This window comes from Pelobates fuscus, chromosome 1, assembly GCF_036172605.1.
Source record: "Pelobates fuscus isolate aPelFus1 chromosome 1, aPelFus1.pri, whole genome shotgun sequence".
Classification (NCBI taxonomy): Eukaryota; Metazoa; Chordata; class Amphibia; order Anura; family Pelobatidae; genus Pelobates; species Pelobates fuscus.
Genome location: NC_086317.1, coordinates 12,329,519 through 12,354,882, shown reverse-complemented (window position 1 = coordinate 12,354,882; position 25,364 = coordinate 12,329,519). Strand labels below are relative to the sequence as shown.

Below are 25,364 nucleotides of genomic sequence, written 5' to 3'. Positions count from 1 at the left end.
CATAACTTTAATCCTGTTCTGGTAGCTCAGTGGGCAACATCTAGGCATTTTTAAATACTGCTGTGACATTGCAGTTTGACAAATTCAAATTTTTTGGGTGCTTAAAAGTACATTTGTGGCGTGCACTTCATATCTGACAGTCAAATAGAACCGCCAAATACTGCTGTGACATTGCTGTTTGACAAATTCATTTTTTTTTGGTGCTAAATAATACATTTGCTGCCTGCGGTGCACTTCATATCTGAGAGTCAAATAGAACCGTCAAATACTGTGGTTACATCGCAGTTTGAAAATTCTAATTTGTTTGGTGCTAAATTGTACATTTGCTGCCTGCGGAGCACTTCATATCTAAGAGTCAAGTAGAACCGTCAAATACTGTGGTTACATCGCACTTTGAAAAATTCTAATTTCTTTGTTGCTGAATAGTAAATTTGGGGCATGCACTACATATCTGAGAGTCAAATAGAACCGTCAAATACTGTGGTTACATCGCACTTTGAAAAATTCAAATTTTTTTGGGTGCTAAAAAGTAAATTTGGGGCGTGCACTTCATATCAGAGAGTCAAATAGAACCGTCAAATACTGTGGTTACATCGCAGTTTGAAAAATTCACATTTCTTTGGTGCTAAAAAGTAAATTTGGGGTGTGCATTTCATATCTGAAAGTTAAATAGAACCGTCAAATACTGTGGTTACATCGCACTTTGAAAAATTCACATTTTTTTTGTGCTAAATTGTACATTTGCGGCCTGCGGTGCATTTCTTGCAGTCCAATAAAACCGTTAAATACTACTGTTACATTGTTGGTTTAAAAAAAATCACACTTTTTTTGTGCTAAATAGAACATTTGCGGCCTGCGGTGCATTTCTTGCAGTCCAATAAAAATAAAAATAAAAATAATCACTGGAGGGAAAGAGGAAGTTCCCCCCTACCCACCCGCGATCCCTGGCCCTGAATGCCAGCATTTCAAAATTCCTGACCTTTGAAATGCTGTCATTCCATCTGGTGGAGACGGACAGTTTAAAAACCTGATGGCCGTGGCTGTCCCACAGTACGTGGTTCCCAGCCGCCACTACTTTTCCAGGCGAGCCATCCCTTCCCTGCACAACTTATTGGCAGACAAAATCAGGTGTGCACTGTGCAATGCCATCTGTGGTAAGATCCACATAACCACTGATACGTGGACCAGAAAGCACGGGCAGGGACGCTATATCTCCCTAACTGCACACTGGGCAAATGTAGTGGCGGGTGGGCCTGAGGCGGATAGCAGTTTGGCGCATGTCCTTCAGCCACCGAGGATTGCAGGGCATTTCTCTTTGCCTCCTGTTGCCTCCCCCTCCTACTCCGCTTCCTCCTCCTCTACCACCTCCTCATCCGGTCAGCGTAACATCTTCACCACCAACTTCAGCACAGCCAGGGGGAAACGACAGCAGGCTGTTTTAAAACTCATATGTTTGGGGGAAAAACCCACACCGCGCAGGAGCTGTGGACGGACATGGAACAACAGACCGATGAGTAGTTGTTGCCACTGAGCCTCAAGCCGGCCTGGTGGTGTGCGATAATGGCCAAAATCTCGTAGCAGCTCTGGGCCTAGCTGGTTTGACGCACATCCCTTGCCTGGCGCATGTGCTGAATTTGGTGGTGCAGAAATTCCTGAAAAACTACCCAGATATATCAGAGCTGCTGCAGAAAGTGCGGGCCATCTGTGCACGCTTTCGGCGTTCTCACCCTGCTGCTGCTCGCCTGTCCACGCTGCAGCGTAACTTCGCCTTCTCGTTCACCGCCTCATATGCGACGTGCCCACAAGGTGGAACTCCACCTTGTACATGCTGGAGAGACTGTGCGAGCAGCAGCAGGTGATAGTGGAGTTTCAGCTGCAGCACGCATGGGTCAGTCGCTCTGCACCAGACTTGCCCTCCATTAGATCCTCGTTAAAGGATTTAAAGTGTACTCATTCCAATTACAGGGCCTCGAAAGAGTCCTGTATTGTTATTTATCGACACTACCTCCCTGCATCGAGAGTGGGTAATTTTCGCGCCTGCTGCCTTCCTTGGATGTGGTAGCTGTTTCTCAGGCTCCCTCTCCGGAACCGAACCCTGATTCCCCGTTACCCGTGGTCACCATGGTAGGCGCAGAAAGTACCATCGAAAGTTGATAGGGCAGACATCCGAATGCGTTGTCGCTGTCATGGGGACGTGCGATCGGCCCAAGGTTATCTAGAATCACCAAAGTGCCTGCGCAACGACTGCTGAGTTGCCCACATTCAAACTTGTGCTGATTACTGGGTGGCCACCCTGCTGGATCCCCGTTACAAGGACAACGTGCCGTCCTTAATTCCCTCACTGGAGCGTGATCGGAAGATGCGCGACTACAAGCGCACGCAGGTAGACGCGCTGCTGAGGGCACTCCCATCTGACACCGGGGACTCAGTGGAAGCACAAGGTGAAGGCAGAGGAGGAAGAAGAGGTCACCAACACAGCTGGGGCACCGTCAGAAGGCAGGGTTAGTATGGCCTGTGACGGTAGTAGTTTGTATCACCGTCCAATATTCCCTTTTTCCCCATAAAAGAATATTCCCAATAATCCACAGGAATAAATATCGCTGGTATCGCCAAATAAACCACACATGAGCCAAAGCTTAATGCTGGAACAAGACTGATTTACTGGAAGCAACAGGCATTCAATTTAAAACAGTAACAGACTCCTCCTCTGGGTCAGGCTAGATAATTGAGTTTCAGCAACATACTAAACTCAATTATCTGCTGGCCAGAAACATTCAAATTTTCAACATTTTTAGAAAAGTATTTTCTACAACACATACAAATATAACATTTACATCCATGGGTAGCTGAGGGTATTGGGAGTCACATATTCAAATCTCACAAAATTCCGTTAGGTAGTTTCCGTGTCGCATCGTGTGGAAGTTTGACCGGCTCGCCATGTGGTGGTATCCGCTTTACAGTTCCATGGAATCAGCAGCAAGAGCCGGTCTCCGTGCGCGCCTAATCACACGAAAACTACCATACGAACGTTGCAGTTTTATATATATAGAAATGCTCCCCTTGTTCGGTAGATTCTACCTCCCGAATGCCGGTTTGATTCGTGGGGTGGAAAGTAGTCAGCCGGGACTTCCATGATGACCAGGCGTTCGCATGGTTGCCCTGCCGAGAACAGTTCCAGGCAATTCATGCGTAAGTCCCGCTGACCGCATTCGTGAGATTTAAGATGGCCGCCATCCTTTGTTCTCGCCACGTGTTCGTATGCCGAATGGCGGCCACCTAGGAGCAAATAGTTGCGGTTTTCACAACGTTCCAAGTTCTAATTGCTACCCAGGGTGGTCTCTGTTCGGTAGACGAATACATTGATCAACTACATAAAAGAAACGAACCGATTACACAAATTTACAGAGCAGGGAGAGGACATAACCGAAGGCACACAGGTAGTACATAAAAATCTTTACATGGCCAAAATGTGGAAAAGCTTTGTCAGCACGCCACAACAACCAGCACCACCAGCTGATATGGAACGTCTTAGCAGGAGGCAGCATTTCAGCAACATGGTGGAACAGTACGTGTGCGCACGCCTACACGTACTGACTGATGGGTCTGCCCCATTCAACTTCACTTCTGGGTCTCCGAATTGGGCACATGGCGTGAGCTTGCCCTTTATGCCTTGAAGGTGATGGCCTGCCCTGCAGCCAGTGTATTGTCTGAACGTGTGTTTAGCACGGCAGTGGGCGTTATCACAGACAAGCGCAGCCGCCTGTCCACAGCCAACGTGGACAAGCTCACGTTTATTAAAATGAACCAGGCATGGATCCAACCAGACTTGTCTGTACTCTTTGCAGAATAGACATTTATACCGGTCTCACCCAGCCATTGTTATACTCAAGTGCACTTATTCTTTTTTTATATGTCCCAATATTTTGGGGGCTACCCCAATTGTTTGCAGGGTACTTGTCCTACTATTACCCCCATTTTACTTCCTTTTGCAGCCCTCTAGCCCTTTCCAGGATTTTTTAGAGTCATTTTAGTACCCAAAAGTTCGGGTCCCCATTGACTTCAATGGGGTTCGGGGTCAAGTTCGAGGCCGAACTCAAACTTTTTGCTGATGTTCGGCCGAACCTGGCGAATCCGAACATCCAGGTGTCCGCTCATCTTTACTTGCGATGCTTCCTGTCAGTATTCCCGAACGTCCTGTCATTTTAGAAAAAACGCAGACGAAACTACCGAATTTCATCCTAACAGAATGAGAACAGTTTTTACATTCGTGTTAGGACACAATTAGGGACTTTGTTCGGATCAGAATTGTATTCGAATTAATGAATTTCCGATCTGTTCGTGCCGCAGCTGCATCTTGCAGGCGTTTAGTAGATAGCTTCCTAATTCCCACGGTATTCGGGAGCTATCTGCCAAAAGGCTGAAAGACCAAGATTGGTGTTTCAGACAAATTTATTAAATTACAAATGTATTAATACTAGTAGACATACCCCTACTACTATACAGCGAGTAGGGGCATGTCTACTAAACAGTTAGCAGCCAGTGGCTCCTCACTGATAAAAAAAATCCCCCTAGTGTCCCCCTCCTGAGCCCCCACCTATGCCATGCAAGTGGGGGCTATTAAACTGATGCTGGGACCTAGCGTCTGCCCCCGGCCCATGAGCGGCGGGTGGGGTCCCTAAATGAAAATAGGGGACGACGACCTATTGTTGTCCCCTCTGGCCCCTAACCATGAGCGGCGGGTGGGGGACCTAAATGAAAATGGGGGGGGGGGGGGGGGTTGCTATTGTCCCCTTGGCATGCCCAAGTGTTTGAATTTCACAGTGCTATCTAGTGTGGGCAGATGACGTGTCCCACAGGGACTTCATCTATTATTATTATTATTATTACTGGTATTTATGAAGCGCCAACAGATTCCGCAGCGCTGTACAATATACATACAATATACACAGACAAATACAAAAGGTAGAGAGGGCCCTGCCCATAAGCTAAATATTGCCATTTAAGCTCTTTTACACAAAGTGCATAGGTAGATAGCCCTTGTGCTTACAATCTACCAACACAAAGATGGCGGTGCACAGGACCTAGATCCGGGCACAAAATAAGAATGCAAAAATAGGCAAAATGGGGATCTTAGGGACATTTGGGGATGACTAGAGGGACAATTAGATGTAGTGGAGTCGGGGTTAAAAAAAAACGGGATTCGGCCATGACAGTCCCGCTTCAATATGTAAAACTATTACTGTATATCAATGGTTATATACATTTATATTACTTATCTACATATATAGAACTATTATTACATGGGGCTATCAAAAAACTCATCTATGATTAGTGTAGAAGCAGCTTAGCATTATCGATGTCCACATATGCCAATGAGCAGAGCTATCTTCTGCCTGATGATCTCTGATTACCATAACTTATCACATATCGTTGCTATGTATCAGATTTTGGGTTGGAACTTACTATATTTGAAAAGGAGAGGTCCAGCTTCCAAATAGCACCATTTGCATCCTGTTGGTACATAATTTGAGATATTTTACATTGAGTTATTCATCATAACCTAGTCAGTGACAACATGTATTATTACATAAACCCATCTCGCATACTTTCTTCAATAATAAGTAGTATGTGATTAGATTTTCGTTTTTGGTTGGTTAAATGTTACTTCCAAGAACGTTCAATGTCTCCATTGCCCCCTCCCTCACAACCTAAAATCTAAAATATTTTTGGGTGATATTTGAAGGTAAAATGACCACGGAGGCTTATTAGCAATTTGCCACATGATTGCCTGAGCTAATCTAAGCAAACAAAAGTTTAGAATGTTTGACAGAGTGTGAAAACTATTTAAAAAAACAAACAAAAAAAAACAGAACTGTGCTAAGAAAATATTAAATAAATAAAAAATAATGGTTTTCAAAGGCATCAGTATGGGAGAGCCAGATTCCCATGAGTGAGCATTCATACCTGAGATATTAATATGGGGGATTCTGGCTCTCATACCTGGGATATTAATATGGGGGATTCTGGCTCTCATACCTGGGATATTAATATGGGGGATTCTGGTTCTCATACCTGGGATATTAATATGGGGGATTCTGGTTCTCATACCTGAGATATTAATATGGGGGATTCTGGCTCTCATACCTGGGATATTAATATGGGGGATTCTGGTTCTCATACCTGGGATATTAATATGGGGGATTCTGGTTCTCATACCTGGGATATTAATATGGGGGATTCTGGCTCTCATACCTGGGATATTAATATGGGGGATTCTGGCTCTCATACCTGGGATATTAATATGGGGGATTCTGGCTCTCATACCTGGGATATTAATATGGGGGATTCTGGCTCTCATACCTGGGATATTAATATGGGAGATTCTGGTTCTCATACCTGGGATATTAATATGGGGGATTCTGGCTCTCATACCTGGGATATTAATATGGGAGATTCTGGTTCTCATACCTGGGATATTAATATGGGGGATTCTGGCTCTCATACCTGAGATATTAATATGGGGGATTCTGGCTCTCATACCTGAGATATTAATATGGGGGATTCTGGTTCTCATACCTGAGATATTAATATGGGGGATTCTGGCTCTCATACCTGGGATATTAAAATGGGGATTCTGGTTCTCATACCTGAGATATTAATATGGGGGATTCTGGCTCTCATACCTGGGATATTAATATGGGGGATTCTGGTTCTCATACCTGGGATATTAATATGGGGGATTCTGGCTCTCATACCTGAGATATTAATATGGGGGATTCTGGTTCTCATACCTGGGATATTAATATGGGGGATTCTGGCTCTCATACCTGAGATATTAATATGGGGGATTCTGGCTCTCATACCTGAGATATTAATATGGGGGATTCTGGCTCTCATACCTGAGATATTAATATGGGGGATTCTGGTTCTCATACCTGAGATATTAATATGGGGGATTCTGGCTCTCATACCTGGGATATTAATATGGGGGATTCTGGTTCTCATACCTGGGATATTAATATGGGGGATTCTGGCTCTCATACCTGAGATATTAATATGGGAGATTCTGGCTCTCATACCTGGGATATTAATATGGGGGATTCTGGCTCTCATACCTGAGATATTAATATGGGGGATTCTGGCTCTCATACCTGGGATATTAATATGGGGGATTCTGGTTCTCATACCTGAGATATTAATATGGGGGATTCTGGCTCTCATACCTGGGATATTAATATGGAGGATTCTGGTTCTCATACCTGGGATATTAATATGGGGGATTCTGGTTCTCATACCTGGGATATTAATATGGGGGATTCTGGCTCTCATACCTGAGATATTAATATGGGGGATTCTGGCTCTCATACCTGAGATATTAATATGGGGGATTCTGGCTCTCATACCTGGGATATTAATATGGGGGATTCTGGTTCTCATACCTGAGATATTAATATGGGGGATTCTGGCTCTCATACCTGGGATATTAATATGGGGGATTCTGGTTCTCATACCTGGGATATTAATATGGGGGATTCTGGCTCTCATACCTGGGATATTAATATGGGGGATTCTGGTTCTCATACCTGAGATATTAATATGGGACATTCTGGCTCTCATACCTGGGATATTAATATGGGGGATTCTGGCTCTCATACCTGGGATATTAATATGGGGGATTCTGGTTCTCATACCTGAGATATTAATATGGGGGATTCTGGCTCTCATACCTGAGATATTAATATGGGGGATTCTGGCTCTCATACCTGGGATATTAATATGGGGGATTCTGGTTCTCATACCTGGGATATTAATATGGGGGATTCTGGCTCTCATACCTGGGATATTAATATGGGGGATTCTGGTTCTCATACCTGGGATATTAATAAGGGGGATTCTGGCTCTCATACCTGGGATATTAATATGGGGGATTCTGGTTGTCATACCTGGGATATTAATATGGGGGATTCTGGCTCTCATACCTGGGATATTAATATGGGAGATTCTGGCTCTCATACCTGAGATATTAATATGGGGGATTCTGGCTCTCATACCTGGGATATTAATATGGGGGATTCTGGTTCTCATACCTGGGATATTAATATGGGGGATTCTGGCTCTCATACCTGAGATATTAATATGGGGGATTCTGGCTCTCATACCTGAGATATTAATATGGGGGATTCTGGCTCTCATACCTGAGATATTAATATGGGGGATTCTGGCTCTCATACCTGAGATATTAATATAGGGGATTCTAGTTCTCATACCTGGGATATTAATATGGGGGATTCTGGCTCTCATACCTGGGATATTAATATGGGGGATTCTGGTTCTCATACCTGGGATATTAATATGGGGGATTCTGGCTCTCATACCTGGGATATTAATATGGGGGATTCTGGCTCTCATACCTGAGATATTAATATGGGTGATTCTGGCTCTCATACCTGGGATATTAATATGGGGGATTCTGGGTCACATACCTGGGATATTAATATGGGGGATTCTGGCTCTCATACCTGGGATATTAATATGGGGGATTCTGGCTCTCATACCTGGGATATTAATATGGGGGATTCTGGCTCTCATACCTGGGATATTAATATGGGGGATTCTAGTTCTCATACCTGGGATATTAATATGGGGGATTCTGGCTCTCATACCTGAGATATTAATATGGGGGATTCTGGCTCTCATACCTGGGATATTAATATGGGGGATTCTGGTTCTCATACCTGGGATATTAATATGGGGGATTCTGGCTCTCATACCTGAGATATTAATATGGGGGATTCTGGCTCTCATACCTGGGATATTAATATGGGAGATTCTGGTTCTCATACCTGAGATATTAATATGGGGGATTCTGGTTGTCATACCTGGGATATTAATATGGGGGATTCTGGCTCTCATACCTGAGATATTAATATGGGGGATTCTGGTTCTCATACCTGGGATATTAATATGGGGGATTCTGGCTCTCATACCTGGGATATTAATATGGGAGATTCTGGCTCTCATACCTGAGATATTAATATGGGGGATTCTGGCTCTCATACCTGGGATATTAATATGGGGGATTCTGGTTCTCATACCTGGGATATTAATATGGGGGATTCTGGCTCTCATACCTGAGATATTAATATGGGGGATTCTGGCTCTCATACCTGAGATATTAATATGGGGGATTCTGGCTCTCATACCTGAGATATTAATATGGGGGATTCTGGCTCTCATACCTGAGATATTAATATAGGGGATTCTAGTTCTCATACCTGGGATATTAATATGGGGGATTCTGGCTCTCATACCTGGGATATTAATATGGGGGATTCTGGCTCTCATACCTGGGATATTAATATGGGGGATTCTGGTTCTCATACCTGGGATATTAATATGGGGGATTCTGGCTCTCATACCTGGGATATTAATATGGGGGATTCTGGCTCTCATACCTGAGATATTAATATGGGTGATTCTGGCTCTCATACCTGGGATATTAATATGGGGGATTCTGGGTCACATACCTGGGATATTAATATGGGGGATTCTGGCTCTCATACCTGGGATATTAATATGGGGGATTCTGGCTCTCATACCTGGGATATTAATATGGGGGATTCTGGCTCTCATACCTGGGATATTAATATGGGGGATTCTAGTTCTCATACCTGGGATATTAATATGGGGGATTCTGGCTCTCATACCTGAGATATTAATATGGGGGATTCTGGCTCTCATACCTGGGATATTAATATGGGGGATTCTGGTTCTCATACCTGGGATATTAATATGGGGGATTCTGGCTCTCATACCTGAGATATTAATATGGGGGATTCTGGCTCTCATACCTGGGATATTAATATGGGAGATTCTGGTTCTCATACCTGAGATATTAATATGGGGGATTCTGGTTGTCATACCTGGGATATTAATATGGGGGATTCTGGCTCTCATACCTGGGATATTAATATGGGGGATTCTGGCTCTCATACCTGGGATATTAATATGGGGGATTCTAGTTCTCATACCTGGGATATTAATATGGGGGATTCTGGTTCTCATACCTGGGATATTAATATGGGGGATTCTGGCTCTCATACCTGGGATATTAATATGGGGGATTCTGGCTCTCATACCTGGGATATTAATATGGGGATTCTGGTTCTCATACCTGGGATATTAATATGGGGGATTCTGGCTCTCATACCTGAGATATTAATATGGGGGATTCTGGCTCTCATACCTGGGATATTAATATGGGGGATTCTGGTTCTCATACCTGGGATATTAATATGGGGATTCTAGTTCTCATACCTGGGATATTAATATGGGGGATTCTGGTTCTCATACCTGGGATATTAATATGGGGATTCTGGCTCTCATACCTGGGATATTAATATGGGGATTCTGGTTCTCATACCTGGGATATTAATATGGGGGATTCTGGTTCTCATACCTGGGATATTAATATGGGAGATTCTGGCTCTCATACCTGGGATATTAATATGGGGATTCTGGTTCTAATACCTGAGATATTAATATGGGGGATTCTGGCTCTCATACCTGGGATATTAATATGGGGATTCTGGTTCTCATACCTGGGATATTAATATGGGGGATTCTGGTTCTCATACCTGGGATATTAATATGGGGGATTCTGGCTCTCATACCTGGGATATTAATATGGGGGATTCTGGTTCTCATACCTGGGATATTAATATGGGAGATTCTGGCTCTCATACCTGGGATATTAATATGGGGATTCTGGTTCTCATACCTGGGATATTAATATGGGGGATTCTGGTTCTCATACCTGGGATATTAATATGGGGGATTCTGGCTCTCGTACCTGAGATATTAATATGGTAGATTCTGGTTCTCATACCTGGGATATTAATATGGGGGATTCTGGTTCTCATACCTGAGATATTAATATGGGGGAGTCTGGCTCTCATACCTGGGATATTAATATGGGGATTCTGGCTCTCATACCTGGGATATTAATATGGGGGATTCTGGCTCTCATACCTGGGATATTAATATGGGGATTCTGGTTCTCATACCTGGGATATTAATATGGGGGATTCTGGCTCTCATACCTGGGATATTAATATGGGGGATTCTAGTTCTCATACCTGGGATATTAATATGGGGGATTCTGGTTCTCATACCTGGGATATTAATATGGGGGATTCTGGCTCTCATACCTGGGATATTAATATGGGGGATTCTGGCTCTCATACCTGGGATATTAATATGGGGATTCTGGTTCTCATACCTGGGATATTAATATGGGGGATTCTGGCTCTCATACCTGAGATATTAATATGGGGGATTCTGGCTCTCGTACCTGAGATATTAATATGGTAGATTCTGGTTCTCATACCTGGGATATTAATATGGGGGATTCTGGTTCTCATACCTGAGATATTAATATGGGGGAGTCTGGCTCTCATACCTGGGATATTAATATGGGGATTCTGGCTCTCATACCTGGGATATTAATATGGGGGATTCTGGCTCTCATACCTGGGATATTAATATGGGGATTCTGGTTCTCATACCTGGGATATTAATATGGGGGATTCTGGCTCTCATACCTGGGATATTAATATGGGGGATTCTAGTTCTCATACCTGGGATATTAATATGGGGGATTCTGGTTCTCATACCTGGGATATTAATATGGGGGATTCTGGCTCTCATACCTGGGATATTAATATGGGGGATTCTGGCTCTCATACCTGGGATATTAATATGGGGATTCTGGTTCTCATACCTGGGATATTAATATGGGGGATTCTGGCTCTCATACCTGAGATATTAATATGGGGGATTCTGGCTCTCATACCTGGGATATTAATATGGGGGATTCTGGTTCTCATACCTGGGATATTAATATGGGGATTCTAGTTCTCATACCTGGGATATTAATATGGGGGATTCTGGTTCTCATACCTGGGATATTAATATGGGGATTCTGGCTCTCATACCTGGGATATTAATATGGGGATTCTGGTTCTCATACCTGGGATATTAATATGGGGGATTCTGGTTCTCATACCTGGGATATTAATATGGGAGATTCTGGCTCTCATACCTGGGATATTAATATGGGGATTCTGGTTCTAATACCTGAGATATTAATATGGGGGATTCTGGCTCTCATACCTGGGATATTAATATGGGGATTCTGGTTCTCATACCTGGGATATTAATATGGGGGATTCTGGTTCTCATACCTGGGATATTAATATGGGGGATTCTGGCTCTCATACCTGGGATATTAATATGGGGGATTCTGGTTCTCATACCTGGGATATTAATATGGGAGATTCTGGCTCTCATACCTGGGATATTAATATGGGGATTCTGGTTCTCATACCTGGGATATTAATATGGGGGATTCTGGTTCTCATACCTGGGATATTAATATGGGGGATTCTGGCTCTCGTACCTGAGATATTAATATGGTAGATTCTGGTTCTCATACCTGGGATATTAATATGGGGGATTCTGGTTCTCATACCTGAGATATTAATATGGGGGAGTCTGGCTCTCATACCTGGGATATTAATATGGGGATTCTGGCTCTCATACCTGGGATATTAATATGGGGGATTCTGGCTCTCATACCTGGGATATTAATATGGGGATTCTGGTTCTCATACCTGGGATATTAATATGGAGGATTCTGGTTCTCATACCTGGGATATTAATAAGGGGGATTCTGGTTCTCATACCTGGGATATTAATATGGGGGATTCTGGCTCTCATACCGGAGATATTAATATGGGGGATTCTGGTTCTCATACCTGAGATATTAATATGGGAGATTCTGGCTCTCATACCTGAGATATTAATATGGGGGATTCTGGCTCTCATACCTGAGATATTAATATGGGGGTTCTGGTTCTCATACCTGAGATATTAATATGGGGGATTCTGGTTCTCATACCTGGGATATTAATATGGGGGATTCTGGTTCTCATACCTGGGATATTAATATGGGGGATTCTGGTTCTCATACATGGGATATTAAAATGGGGGTTCTGGTTCTCATACCTGAGATATTAATATGGGGGATTCTGGCTCTCATACCAGAGATATTAATATGGGGGATTCTGGTTCTCATGCCTGGGATATTAATATGGGGGTTCTGGTTCTCATACCTGAGATATTAATATGGGGGATTCTGGTTCTCATACATGGGATATTAATATGGGGGTTCTGGTTCTCATACCTGAGATATTAATATGGGGGTTCTGGTTCTCATACCTGAGATATTAATATGGGGGATTCTGGTTCCCATACCTGGGATATTAATATGGGGGATTCTGGTTCTCATACCTGGGATATTAATATGGGGGATTCTGGTTCTCATACATGGGATATTAAAATGGGGGTTCTGGTTCTCATACCTGAGATATTAATATGGGGGATTCTGGCTCTCATACCTGAGATATTAATATGGGGGATTCTGGTTCTCATACCTGGGATATTAATATGGGGGATTCTGGCTCTCATACCTGGGATATTAATATGGGGGATTCTGGTTCTCATACCTGGGATATTAATATGGGGGATTCTGGTTCTCATACCTGGGATATTAATATGGGGGATTCTGGCTCTCATACCGGAGATATTAATATGGGGGATTCTGGTTCTCATACCTGAGATATTAATATGGGAGATTCTGGCTCTCATACCTGAGATAATAATATGGGAGATTCTGGCTCTCATACCTGGGATATTAATATGGGGGATTCTGGTTCTCATACCTGAGATATTAATATGGGAGATTCTGGCTCTCATACCTGGGATATTAATATGGGGGATTCTGGTTCTCATACCTGGGATATTAATATGGGGGATTCTGGCTCTCATACCTGGGATATTAATATGGGGGATTCTGGTTCTCATACCTGGGATATTAATATGGGGGATTCTGGCTCTCATACCTGGGATATTAATATGGGGGATTCTGGTTCTCATACCTGGGATATTAATATGGGGGAGTCTGGCTCTCATACCTGAGATATTAATATGGGGGATTCTGGTTCTCATACCTGGGATATTAATATGGGGGATTCTGGCTCTCGTACCTGAGATATTAATATGGGGGATTCTGGCTCTCATACCTGGGATATTAATATGGGGGATTCTGGCTCTCATACCTGAGATATTAATATGGGGGATTCTGGTTCTCATACCTGGGATATTAATATGGGGGATTCTGGCTCTCATACCTGGGATATTAATATGGGGATTATGGCTCTCATACCTGGGATATTAATATGGGGGATTCTGGTTCTCATACCTGGGATATTAATATGGGGGAGTCTGGCTCTCATACCTGGGATATTAATATGGGGGATTCTGGCTCTCATACCTGGGATATTAATATGGGGGATTCTGGTTCTCATACCTGAGATATTAATATGGGGGATTCTGGTTCTCATACCTGGGATATTAATATGGGGGATTCTGGCTCTCATACCTGGGATATTAATATGGGGGATTCTGGCTCTCATACCTGGGATATTAATAAGGGGGATTCTGGCTCTCATACCTGGGATATTAATAAGGGGGATTCTGGCTCTCATACCTGGGATATTAATATGGGGGATTCTGGTTCTCATACCTGGGATATTAATATGGGGGATTCTGGCTCTCGTACCTGAGATATTAATATGGGGGATTCTGGCTCTCATACCTGGGATATTAATATGGGGGATTCTGGCTCTCATACCTGAGATATTAATATGGGGGATTCTGGCTCTCATACCTGGGATATTAATATGGGGGATTCTGGCTCTCATACCTGGGATATTAATATGGGGATTATGGCTCTCATACCTGGGATATTAATATGGGGGATTCTGGTTCTCATACCTGGGATATTAATATGGGGGAGTCTGGCTCTCATACCTGGGATATTAATATGGGGGATTCTGGCTCTCATACCTGGGATATTAATATGGGGGATTCTGGTTCTCATACCTGAGATATTAATATGGGGGATTCTGGTTCTCATACCTGGGATATTAATATGGGGGATTCTGGCTCTCATACCTGGGATATTAATATGGGGGATTCTGGCTCTCATACCTGGGATATTAATAAGGGGGATTCTGGCTCTCATACCTGGGATATTAATAAGGGGGATTCTGGCTCTCATACCTGGGATATTAATATGGGGGATTCTGGTTCTCATACCTGAGATATTAATATGGGGGATTCTGGTTCTCATACCTGGGATATTAATATGGGGGATTCTGGCTCTCATACCTGGGATATTAATATGGGGGATTCTGGCTCTCATACCTGGGATATTAATAAGGGGGATTCTGGCTCTCATACCTGGGATATTAATAAGGGGGATTCTGGCTCTCATACCTGGGATATTAATATGGGGGATTCTGGTTCTCATACTTGGGATATTAATATGGGGGATTCTGGTTCTCATACCTGGGATATTAATATGGGGGATTCTGGCTCTCATACCTGGGATATTAATATGGGGGATTCTGGTTCTCATACCTGAGATATTAATATGGGAGATTCTGGCTCTCATACCTGGGATATTAATATGGGGGATTCTGGCTCTCATACCTGAGATATTAATATGGGAGATTCTGGCTCTCATACCTGGGATATTAATATGGGGGATTCTGGCTCTCATACCTGAGATATTAATATGGGAGATTCTGGCTCTCATACCTGGGATATTAATATGGGGGAGTCTGGCTCTCATACCTGGGATATTAATATGGGAGATTCTGGTTCTCATACCTGGGATATTAATATGGGTGATTCTGGTTCTCATACCTGGGATATTAATATGGGGGATTCTGGTTCTCATACCTGGGATATTAATATGGGGGATTCTGGTTCTCATACCTGGGATATTAATATGGGGGATTCTGGTTCTCATACCTGGGATATTAATATGGGGGATTCTGGTTCTCATACCTGGGATATTAATATGGGAGATTCTGGTTCTCATACCTGGGATATTAATATGGGTGATTCTGGCTCTCATACCTGGGATATTAATATGGGGGATCCTGGCTCTGATACCTGGGATATTAATATGGGGGATTCTGGTTCTCATACCTGGGATATTAATATGAGGGTTTCTGGCTCTCATACCTGGGATATTAATATGGGGGATTCTGGCTCTCATACCTGGGATATTAATATGGGAGATTCTGGCTCTCATACCTGAGATATTAATATGGGGGATTCTGGCTCTCATACCTGAGATATTAATATGGGGGATTCTGGTTCTCATACCTGGGATATTAATATGGGGGATCCTGGTTCTCATGCCTGGGATATTAATAAGGGGGATTTTGGATCTCATACCTGGTATATTAATATGGGGGAGTCTGGTTCTCCTACCTGAGCAAACCACATTGGAGAGTCTGTTTCTGCCATCTTTGTCATAAATCGAAGGTTCACATGTTTCCCAATGAGGAGTTCATTCATGGGCTCCATCTCCAGAAGTCCTGTATCATCAACAGTGTCTGCTGTATCCACAGTTTCAAAATCCCAAACCTTGAAAATAGAAAATGAAGCTCTTAGCAGCAGGGTATGTAATCATCATCTACCTAGCCATAGCTTCTCAGTTTAAGATCTCAGTTAAACTACACATCTTGGTACTGATGATACATCCGTTATTTATCCCAAGAATATTTGTTGGGATAGTAAATAACTGCAATCCATTTACATGTATGGGTTCAAATATGTGGACTAGAAGTGGACTTCTAACACCTGGGTCAAAACATCCTGTAAAAGAGTGAATCCTATTATACAAAATGGATCAAACACACCTATATATCGTATACTACCTAGATATTGTATATTACCTAGATATTGTATATTAACTAGATATCGTATATTACCTAGATATCGTATATTATCTAGATATCGTATATTATCTAGATATCGTATATTACCTAGATATCGTATATTATCGAGATATCGTATATTATCTAGATATCGTATATTATCTAGATAGCGTATATTATCTAGATATCGTATATTACCTAGATATCGTATATTATCTAGATATCGTATATTATCTAGATAGCGTATATTATCTAGATATCGTATATTACCTAGATATAGTATATTACCTAGATATAGTATATTACCTAGATATAGTATATTACCTAGATATCGTATATTATCTAGATATCGTATATTATCTAGATATTGTTTATTACCTAGATATCGTATATTACCTAGATATCGTATATTATCTAGATATCGTATATTATCTAGATAGCGTTTATTATCTAGATATCGTATATTATCTAGATATCGTATATTATCTAGATATCGTTTATTACCTAGATATCGTATATTACCTAGATATCATATATTACCTAGATATCGTATATTACCTAGATATCGTATATTACCTAGATATCGGTTATTACCTAGATATCGTATATTATCTAGATATCGTATATTATCTAGATATAGTATATTACCTAGATATCGTATATTATCTAGATATCGTATATTATCTAGATATCGTTTATTACCTAGATATCGTATATTACCTAGATATCATATATTACCTAGATATCGTATATTACCTAGATATCGTATATTACCTAGATATCGGTTATTACCTAGATATCGTATATTATCTAGATATCGTATATTATCTAGATATAGTATATTACCTAGATATCGTATATTATCTAGATATCGTATATTACCTAGATATCGTATATTACCTAGATATCGTATATTATCTAGATATCGTATATTACCTAGATAGCGTATATTATCTAGATATCGTATATTACCTAGATATCATATATTACCTAGATATCGTATATTACCTAGATATCGGTTATTACCTAGATAGCGTATATTATCTAGATATCGTTTATTACCTAGATATCGTATATTACCTAGATATCATATATTACCTAGATATCGTATATTACCTAGATATCGTATATTACCTAGATATCGTATATTACCTAGATATCGGTTATTACCTAGATATCGTATATTACCTAGATATCGTATATTACCTAGATATCGTATATTATCTAGATATCGTATATTATCTAGATATAGTATATTACCTAGATATCGTATATTATCTAGATATCGTATATTATCTAGATATCGTATATTACCTAGATATCGTATATTATCTAGATATCGTATATTACCTAGATAGCGTATATTATCTAGATATCGTATATTACCTAGATATCATATATTACCTAGATATCGTATATTACCTAGATATCGGTTATTACCTAGATATCGTATATTACCTAGATATCGGTTATTACCTAGATATCGTATATTACCTAGATATCATATATTACCTAGATATCGTATATTACCTAGATATCATATATTATCTAGAGATCGTTTATTACCTAGAGATCGTTTATTACCTAGATATCGTATATTACCTAGATATCGTATATTATCTAGATATCGTATATTACCTAGATATCGTATATTATCTAGATATCGGTTATTACCTAGATATCGTATATTACCTAGATAGCATATATTACCTAGATATCGTATATTACCTAGATATCATATATTATCTAGAGATCGTTTATTACCTAGAGATCGTTTATTACCTAGATATCGTATATTACCTAGATATCGTATATTATCTAGATATCGTATATTACCTAGATATCGTATATTATCTAGATATCGTTTATTACCTAGATATCGTATATTACCTAGATATCGTATATTATCTAGATATCGTATATTACCTAGATATCGTATATTATCTAGATATCGGTTATTACCTAGATATCGTATATTACCTAGATATCATATATTACCTAGATATCGTATATTACCTAGATATCATATATTATCTAGAGATCGTTTATTACCTAGAGATCGTTTATTACCTAGATATCGTATATTACCTAGATATCGTTTATTACCTAGATATCGTATATTACCTAGATATCGTATATTATCTAGATATCGTTTATTACCTAGATATCGTATATTACCTAGATATCGTATATTATCTAGATATCGTATATTACCTAGATATCATATATTACCTAGATATCGTATATTACCTAGATATCATATATTATCTAGAGATCGTTTATTACCTAGAGATCGTTTATTACCTAGATATCGTATATTACCTAGATATCGTATATTACCTAGATATCGGTTATTACCTAGATATCGTATATTACCTAGATATCGGTTATTACCTAGATATCGGATATTACCTAGATATCGTATATTATCTAGATATCGGATATTACCTAGAATGCCAAACTGATTCTCAGAAATAAAACCACACAAGAATAAAGATAACAAATCAATGTCGTTAATAACTGTTACTATTTCTAAAATAAGTTTAAAGGGCCGCCTTCCTATTATTGTACATTGACTATGCACTTCAGTTTGGAGCTGAACTTTTTTAAAGTTACTTTAATGCAGATTATTTTTAGCAGAACTCACATAAAATATAGCTCTATTTTCTTTTCTTTCTGTTTTATTTTCTCAATACGTATTCTGTTTTACAGTGGAGACTGCTTTACGTTATAGGCCATCTTTCTGAACTGTATCTTTGAATCAATCAATCTAATAAGCTTCCAATACATGGTCATTCTTCCCAATCTTTTCTCATGTTGACTGATCTCAACCAACAGTCAAGTTACAAAGCAGAGAATGACAATTAACAATCTGCCAATACTACCAGGAGGCGAAGTTTATGATTTATAGCTCCTGCATTTACACAACCATTGATTGAAAATGGGACACATTTTGGACAAACAAAAAACAAAAAGCAACACATTGAAAGCAGGATTTTCATCAAGAATTTTATTAAGTTAATCACTAAAATATGGTACATTTCCTTTGCTGATTATTTAAGCTTTAGATCCTATATGAGTCTGCGGTGATAACCTTTCATCTATGTTTCTGAGCCTTTATCTCCTGTGCATAAATAAAACACTCCCTAGAGGCTGATATGGAAGAAAACTCTACCAGACAGTGAGACGAAGATGCCTATTGGCAAGTTGTGTATTCAAAATCTCATTAATGCATTTAACGAATGGCTCATCCCAATAATTGCCTTATGCCAATCAAGGCCATGAGCCCCCTCCTTATCATTGTATCCATTTATCATTTACAGTTGAATAAGCAAACCTTCTGAAATTAAACTCACCCTGACATATCCGTCGGCTCCGATAGTGATAAGTTCACCTTCGTCCAGTACAAACTGGTTAATTGTTCCCTTATGGCAGGTTCTATGTCCTTTTCTGCACAATTCCACTTTGATGAGACCCCCTTCCCACAGTAGCATGTTGCCCCATTCGGAGCCAGAGATCACCTGCAAATATAAATGTATGTACTTGTTACCGGAGGTGACAATCTAGCAATAGCACCCTGGAATGAATGTTTTTTTTCACATCCTCATGTAGTTTTGAATGCTAAATATTTTATTTATGCCATCTGGCTTTACTTTATCCAAAATATGTGTATAAATCGAAATGAAAGACTCGTCTGAAGCTCAATAATCATTTATTCTCCGTTACAAGTCTGATAATGTCCAAGTAGTTGTATGGAGTTTCCTTTTATTTGCACTCACATAACATTCTATGTCTATTCATGAAAAGAAAACATGCCAGCTAACTGTAGCCCCCTCTGCAGTGGGTTCATTTGTGTCTTTTCATGAATGAAGCTACTGCTGGTGTTGAACTACATGCACCCTAAACAAATGCTCTGATTTTTATGGGGCACGATCAGTGCTCCCTTTGAAGACAATGCAAGGGTCAGGAATGACTTCATTGTCCCAGGAGAATCTGCAGCAAACTATGCAAAGTCAGAAGTTCATTTATGTATATTATTAAATGTATTATCGCTGTAGAGTCACATGTGGAGAAGGATCTCTCCCTTTCAGTGTTTGCACCCCGGGTTGCCAGAGAATTTGTATGTTTATTATTGCTTCGTTATTGTTATTTCTGTTATACTATCATACGGAGCACAGTCGCCTTTTACAACTGTGTTTCCTGGTCCCTGGACTAGGTTATTTTCCACAGCTTCCTAAAGACATTCTTGTTTAGGGAAGCCGACCACTCAACTCAGCAGCTAATGCAATCCACTATATAATCAATAAATCACTCTGTATTAAAGGGTCTCTCGAGACCTCTGATGGACATTAGTTTGCTCAAAGCTCTATGTGTGAAGAGTGTGTGTCCTATAATTTTCCATTTTGCAAAAAGTGTAGATTTGAATAGAAAGTAACACTTTTATAAATTATACCGGTGAGTCTGGTCAGTCAGTCCTGTTACTTCATGGTTTGGTCAGCTTATTTGCACTGAACTAAAGAGGCAGTAATTGCCCAGAGCACCTGCCTTGTAAACACTTCGTATTGAGCTGCATTGGGAAGTCTGTGATTGGACAGCCACAGAAAGTCTGGGCAGGGTTAGAAGGGGAGGGCTTGCAAAAGCTGTGCCACCTCCTGTTTCTAACCTCCCAACCATCTAGAGTGTAAGTTCCTACGGGAATATGGCCCTGTTCTCCTCCTGTGTTCGTTTGTTACTTTTTGTATTGTCTGAAAGGAATTTGTACTCCTGGACATCACTGTAGTATGTGTTGACACTTTATAAATAAATACTATTTGCTAGAGAAAATTATATTAAATTATATATTCTATTGTCGATTGCTTTAAAACAGATGTTTCTAAATTAAATTTTATTATTTTTTTTATTTTTGCATAATATAACAATATAAGTTTGCATGGACATTTCACAGGTTTAGAAATGACAATACTAAAATCCGAAGGCAACATTGAATGTCAAGAAATGACTGCACTTTTTATATTATATGCAAAGAGGCTTCAGAAAACAGGCTAAAAACATGTTTCAGATGTATGAGCTGAATCATTAAGGTATAACAGCACATCATTAGTGGTAACAAGCGAAATAGATACGTAGAAAGACAGTGGCTCGCCAATGTATGGTAAGGTGAAACGGTGATAGCCTATTTATGAAATGAGTAAGATAGAGAAAGCAAACAGAAAAATACAACATGCTAAACTCCTGAATTAATTTTAATAAATATGTTTATGTAAATATTTTGTTGCAAGCCATCAGAGTAGTCTATATTCTGTGATATTCTATATATTTATATTAAACATTTAATATTATTTACATTAAAGGGTTATGGTAATTGCCTTCCTGTATACCATTTACCTCCATACGTAACATTGCACGGTCGTGCCCACATATGGCTAAGGCATTGAATCACCTTACAGTATTCATGTTTTCTCCTTAATAACCTCTAAAATGTTACCTTGCCATCTGGAAGCTCCACGTATCCCTCTATATCAGTTAGGCTAGTCTTCCCAAATCTGCCAAGTTCTCCCTGAAGTTTTAGGCCAGTAAATGTATGAGCCATTTTCCAAAATCTTTAAGCAGACAATAATAAGAAAATGAATTAATAGACTTTAACCTAAGATAGGCTAGGGCAACAGGAGGCTGTACGAAGTACCAGAAAAACCTTCTATGTTAGAAGTATTAACCCCTAAATGTCTGAGGCTTTCCGGAGATTGTGCGCATTTATGACTGAGGCCTTTTTGGCACTTTTGCTATGTGATCCTTCTTTCCTATTAATTGGACCCACACATATTATACATTGTTTTTAAAGGGTTTTTCTCTGATACCATATATACATGCGTAACAATATTATTAAAATTAAAAAAACGAGTTTCCATACTTTTGCTTTTATTAATTTCTACAGAACGAATGCAACCAAAAAACAACAAAACAATGACTCAAAATAGATTCATTTATCAATAACCATTGTTAAAACGCCCATATGTCTAGGATCTAAAATATATTTTTAGACGTTATAGAACAAATATTGCAAGGAGTGAATTATGGTTTTAAAGCTAAACTTTAGAAAATATTGGTCTGCTGAGACTATTTGCTAAAGTATGATTGCCCCAAATGGGACATTTAACAATGGCCAGATTTAGCAAACAGGCTTCAAATGAGTGTGAATCCGGTAGCTGGATATCATCATGACTGAATGATACAAACATATCACAAGTTAGGACGTGCAGTCCATAAACTCCACCCACTGGGTAGTGGGATGGGGTATTAGATTATGGAGGGAAACTCTCTATGATGTAACTCTGCATTAGCCATACCAACTTATACCAGTGATGCGGAGTACAGAAGGATTAGCCTAAATAGCACAGAGGGGCTAGAGTGTGGGCTTCTGGGTACTCGCATTCAGTGATATGATACTCCAGACATGGATTATAGATCAGTTATTTATATCTACAATTTCCTATTCCCAACCACTCATGGTTTAGTGAATAAGCATGAATGTGAACAGGCGCAGTCTCAGAGTGAATTAATAAAATCCCAGGCTCTCCAATACAAATAAAGAGTGCAATATAAAAAGTAAACGTTAAATGACGTAATTCTGCACGTCCCTCTAACATGTATCTCTGGAAGAGAAACAGGTAACGGCTGGAGACAGCAGCTTGACTCACTTAATGTGTCCTGTCCCACAGGTTGTCAGCTGCTCCTCATTCTCTGGAGAGAAGGTCACTTGAAAGACATCCTGAGAGAACGCTTTGGATCGGAGCATGATTTTCTCCTGCTTCCAGTCCCATAGAGTTAACATGTAATCAGGACTGCTGCCCACACTGGCTAAAAGGGATCCAGATGCATTAAAGTCTGCAAAGGCATAGGCTTCCATTGTGCCTCCTGCAGGAGAAGGAAACTCGGTTAGTTTATCCTGTATTCAACCTCATTCTTTATCCAAATCTCCAGCTAGTTTCTTTCTTATTGTCCTCTTGCATCTTATACATTAAACATTAATTCTATATTGGATTCATGCAGTACCCTTGTTTTACAACTGAAGATTAAAGGGACACTATAGACACCAGAATAACAACAGCTTATTGAATTTGTTCTGGTGAGTAGAATCATTACCTTCAGGCTTTTTGCTGTAAAAACTGTCTTTTCAGGAAAAATGCAGTGTTTACATTGCAGCCTAGTAATAACTCCACTGGTCACCCCTTAGTAGCCTACTAGATAGTGCTTCCTGGGGCAGTGCTGCCTAATGTGCAGCACTGCCATTCATTGACTCCACCCTCTGCATGCAGACACTGAACTTTCCTCATAGAGATTCATTGATTCAATTCATCTCTATGAGGAGATGCTGATTGGCCAGGACTGTGTTTGACTTGTGCTGGCTCAGCCCCTGATCTGCCTCTTTGTCAGTCTCAGCCAATCCTATGGGGAGGCATTGTGATTGGCTCAGACCACCACTTCTGATGATGTCAGCAGACAGGGGCAGGTCGGAGGCAGACAGGGACAGAGGCAGCAGCTACTGACTTGAATACAAATAAGAATTTACTATATTTAGCTAGATGTTGGTTTTAACACTGTTGGTACAGGAATACATGTTTGTGTCCCTGACCCTATAGTGCTCCTTTAAGAAGATTAAAAAGAAGGCTAGAATTATAGTTACAGTGATAACTGTAATTTAAGAAACACCTTGCTTTAAATCTCTTGAGTTCATTAATTCTTTTATATTACTGAGCCCTCTTTAAAAAATAAAATATATATATATAAAAGCAAAACATAAACATTGGCTGCACTCACGGTCTTAAATAGAAGAAGTTCCTTTATTCAAATGTTATAATCCAAAGATCGATGTTTCAGTCCTCTCAGGGACTTTCCTCAGGATCATGATCTGAAACATCGATCTTTGGATTTTTGTCCAATAGAATGTTTCTCAGCTCAAGCATTGCGGTCATGTTGCATGCGCTTCTCTCACCATGATCAACTGAATCCACTGCTTTTCAAAGAGAAGCAATGAATGCGCACCGACACACCCAGCGGGCCATACTTTGTGTGCTGACGTCTGACGTAAAATAAATAAAATTACTGAATCTATTTAAGTCTGAAGTCCTTAGTTGCTGCCTGTCTGGTTCCAACTGGAGGAGAAATGGCACTGCTTTTATCTGCAAGACTCCAGGTGCGGACTCTTTGCATCAAAATGAGTTGAAATTATTTTGGTGATTAGCGTTCCTTAAAAGAGAATTTACAAAGCACAGATTGCAAAGCAGAAAAACAACCAACCCCTGAGTATCCGGTATGGTTTCAGAGATGGAAATTCATAGATCACAATGTTTGGAAGTTTCCCCTTTTCTGCTACAGCAAAATATTTCTTGCTTGGATGCACCTTAGAAGAATGGAGAAAACAGTTATCAATGGACATGAACCCGACAAAGAAACAAGTAAACAATTAGCAAATACATATAATGGTAATATTATCTAATTAATGATGGA

The 25,364-nt window shown here is 40.1% G+C and overlaps 1 protein-coding gene across 2 annotated transcripts in view; it reads right to left on the bottom strand.

Annotated features, from left to right (window-relative positions):
* CFAP44 (cilia and flagella associated protein 44) overlaps positions 1-25,364 on the bottom strand; it is an 84,831-nt gene that overhangs the window by 39,559 nt on the left and 19,908 nt on the right. For both annotated transcript variants that reach the window (XM_063446297.1, XM_063446302.1), the window contains 6 exons: positions 25,155-25,257; positions 23,555-23,771; positions 22,345-22,459; positions 20,216-20,380; positions 16,411-16,566; positions 5,464-5,511 (listed from right to left, as the gene is read on the bottom strand). In XM_063446297.1, coding sequence (XP_063302367.1) covers positions 5,464-5,511; positions 16,411-16,566; positions 20,216-20,380; positions 22,345-22,459; positions 23,555-23,771; positions 25,155-25,257 — 804 coding nt within the window. The remainder of the gene's footprint in view (positions 1-5,463; positions 5,512-16,410; positions 16,567-20,215; positions 20,381-22,344; positions 22,460-23,554; positions 23,772-25,154; positions 25,258-25,364) is intronic.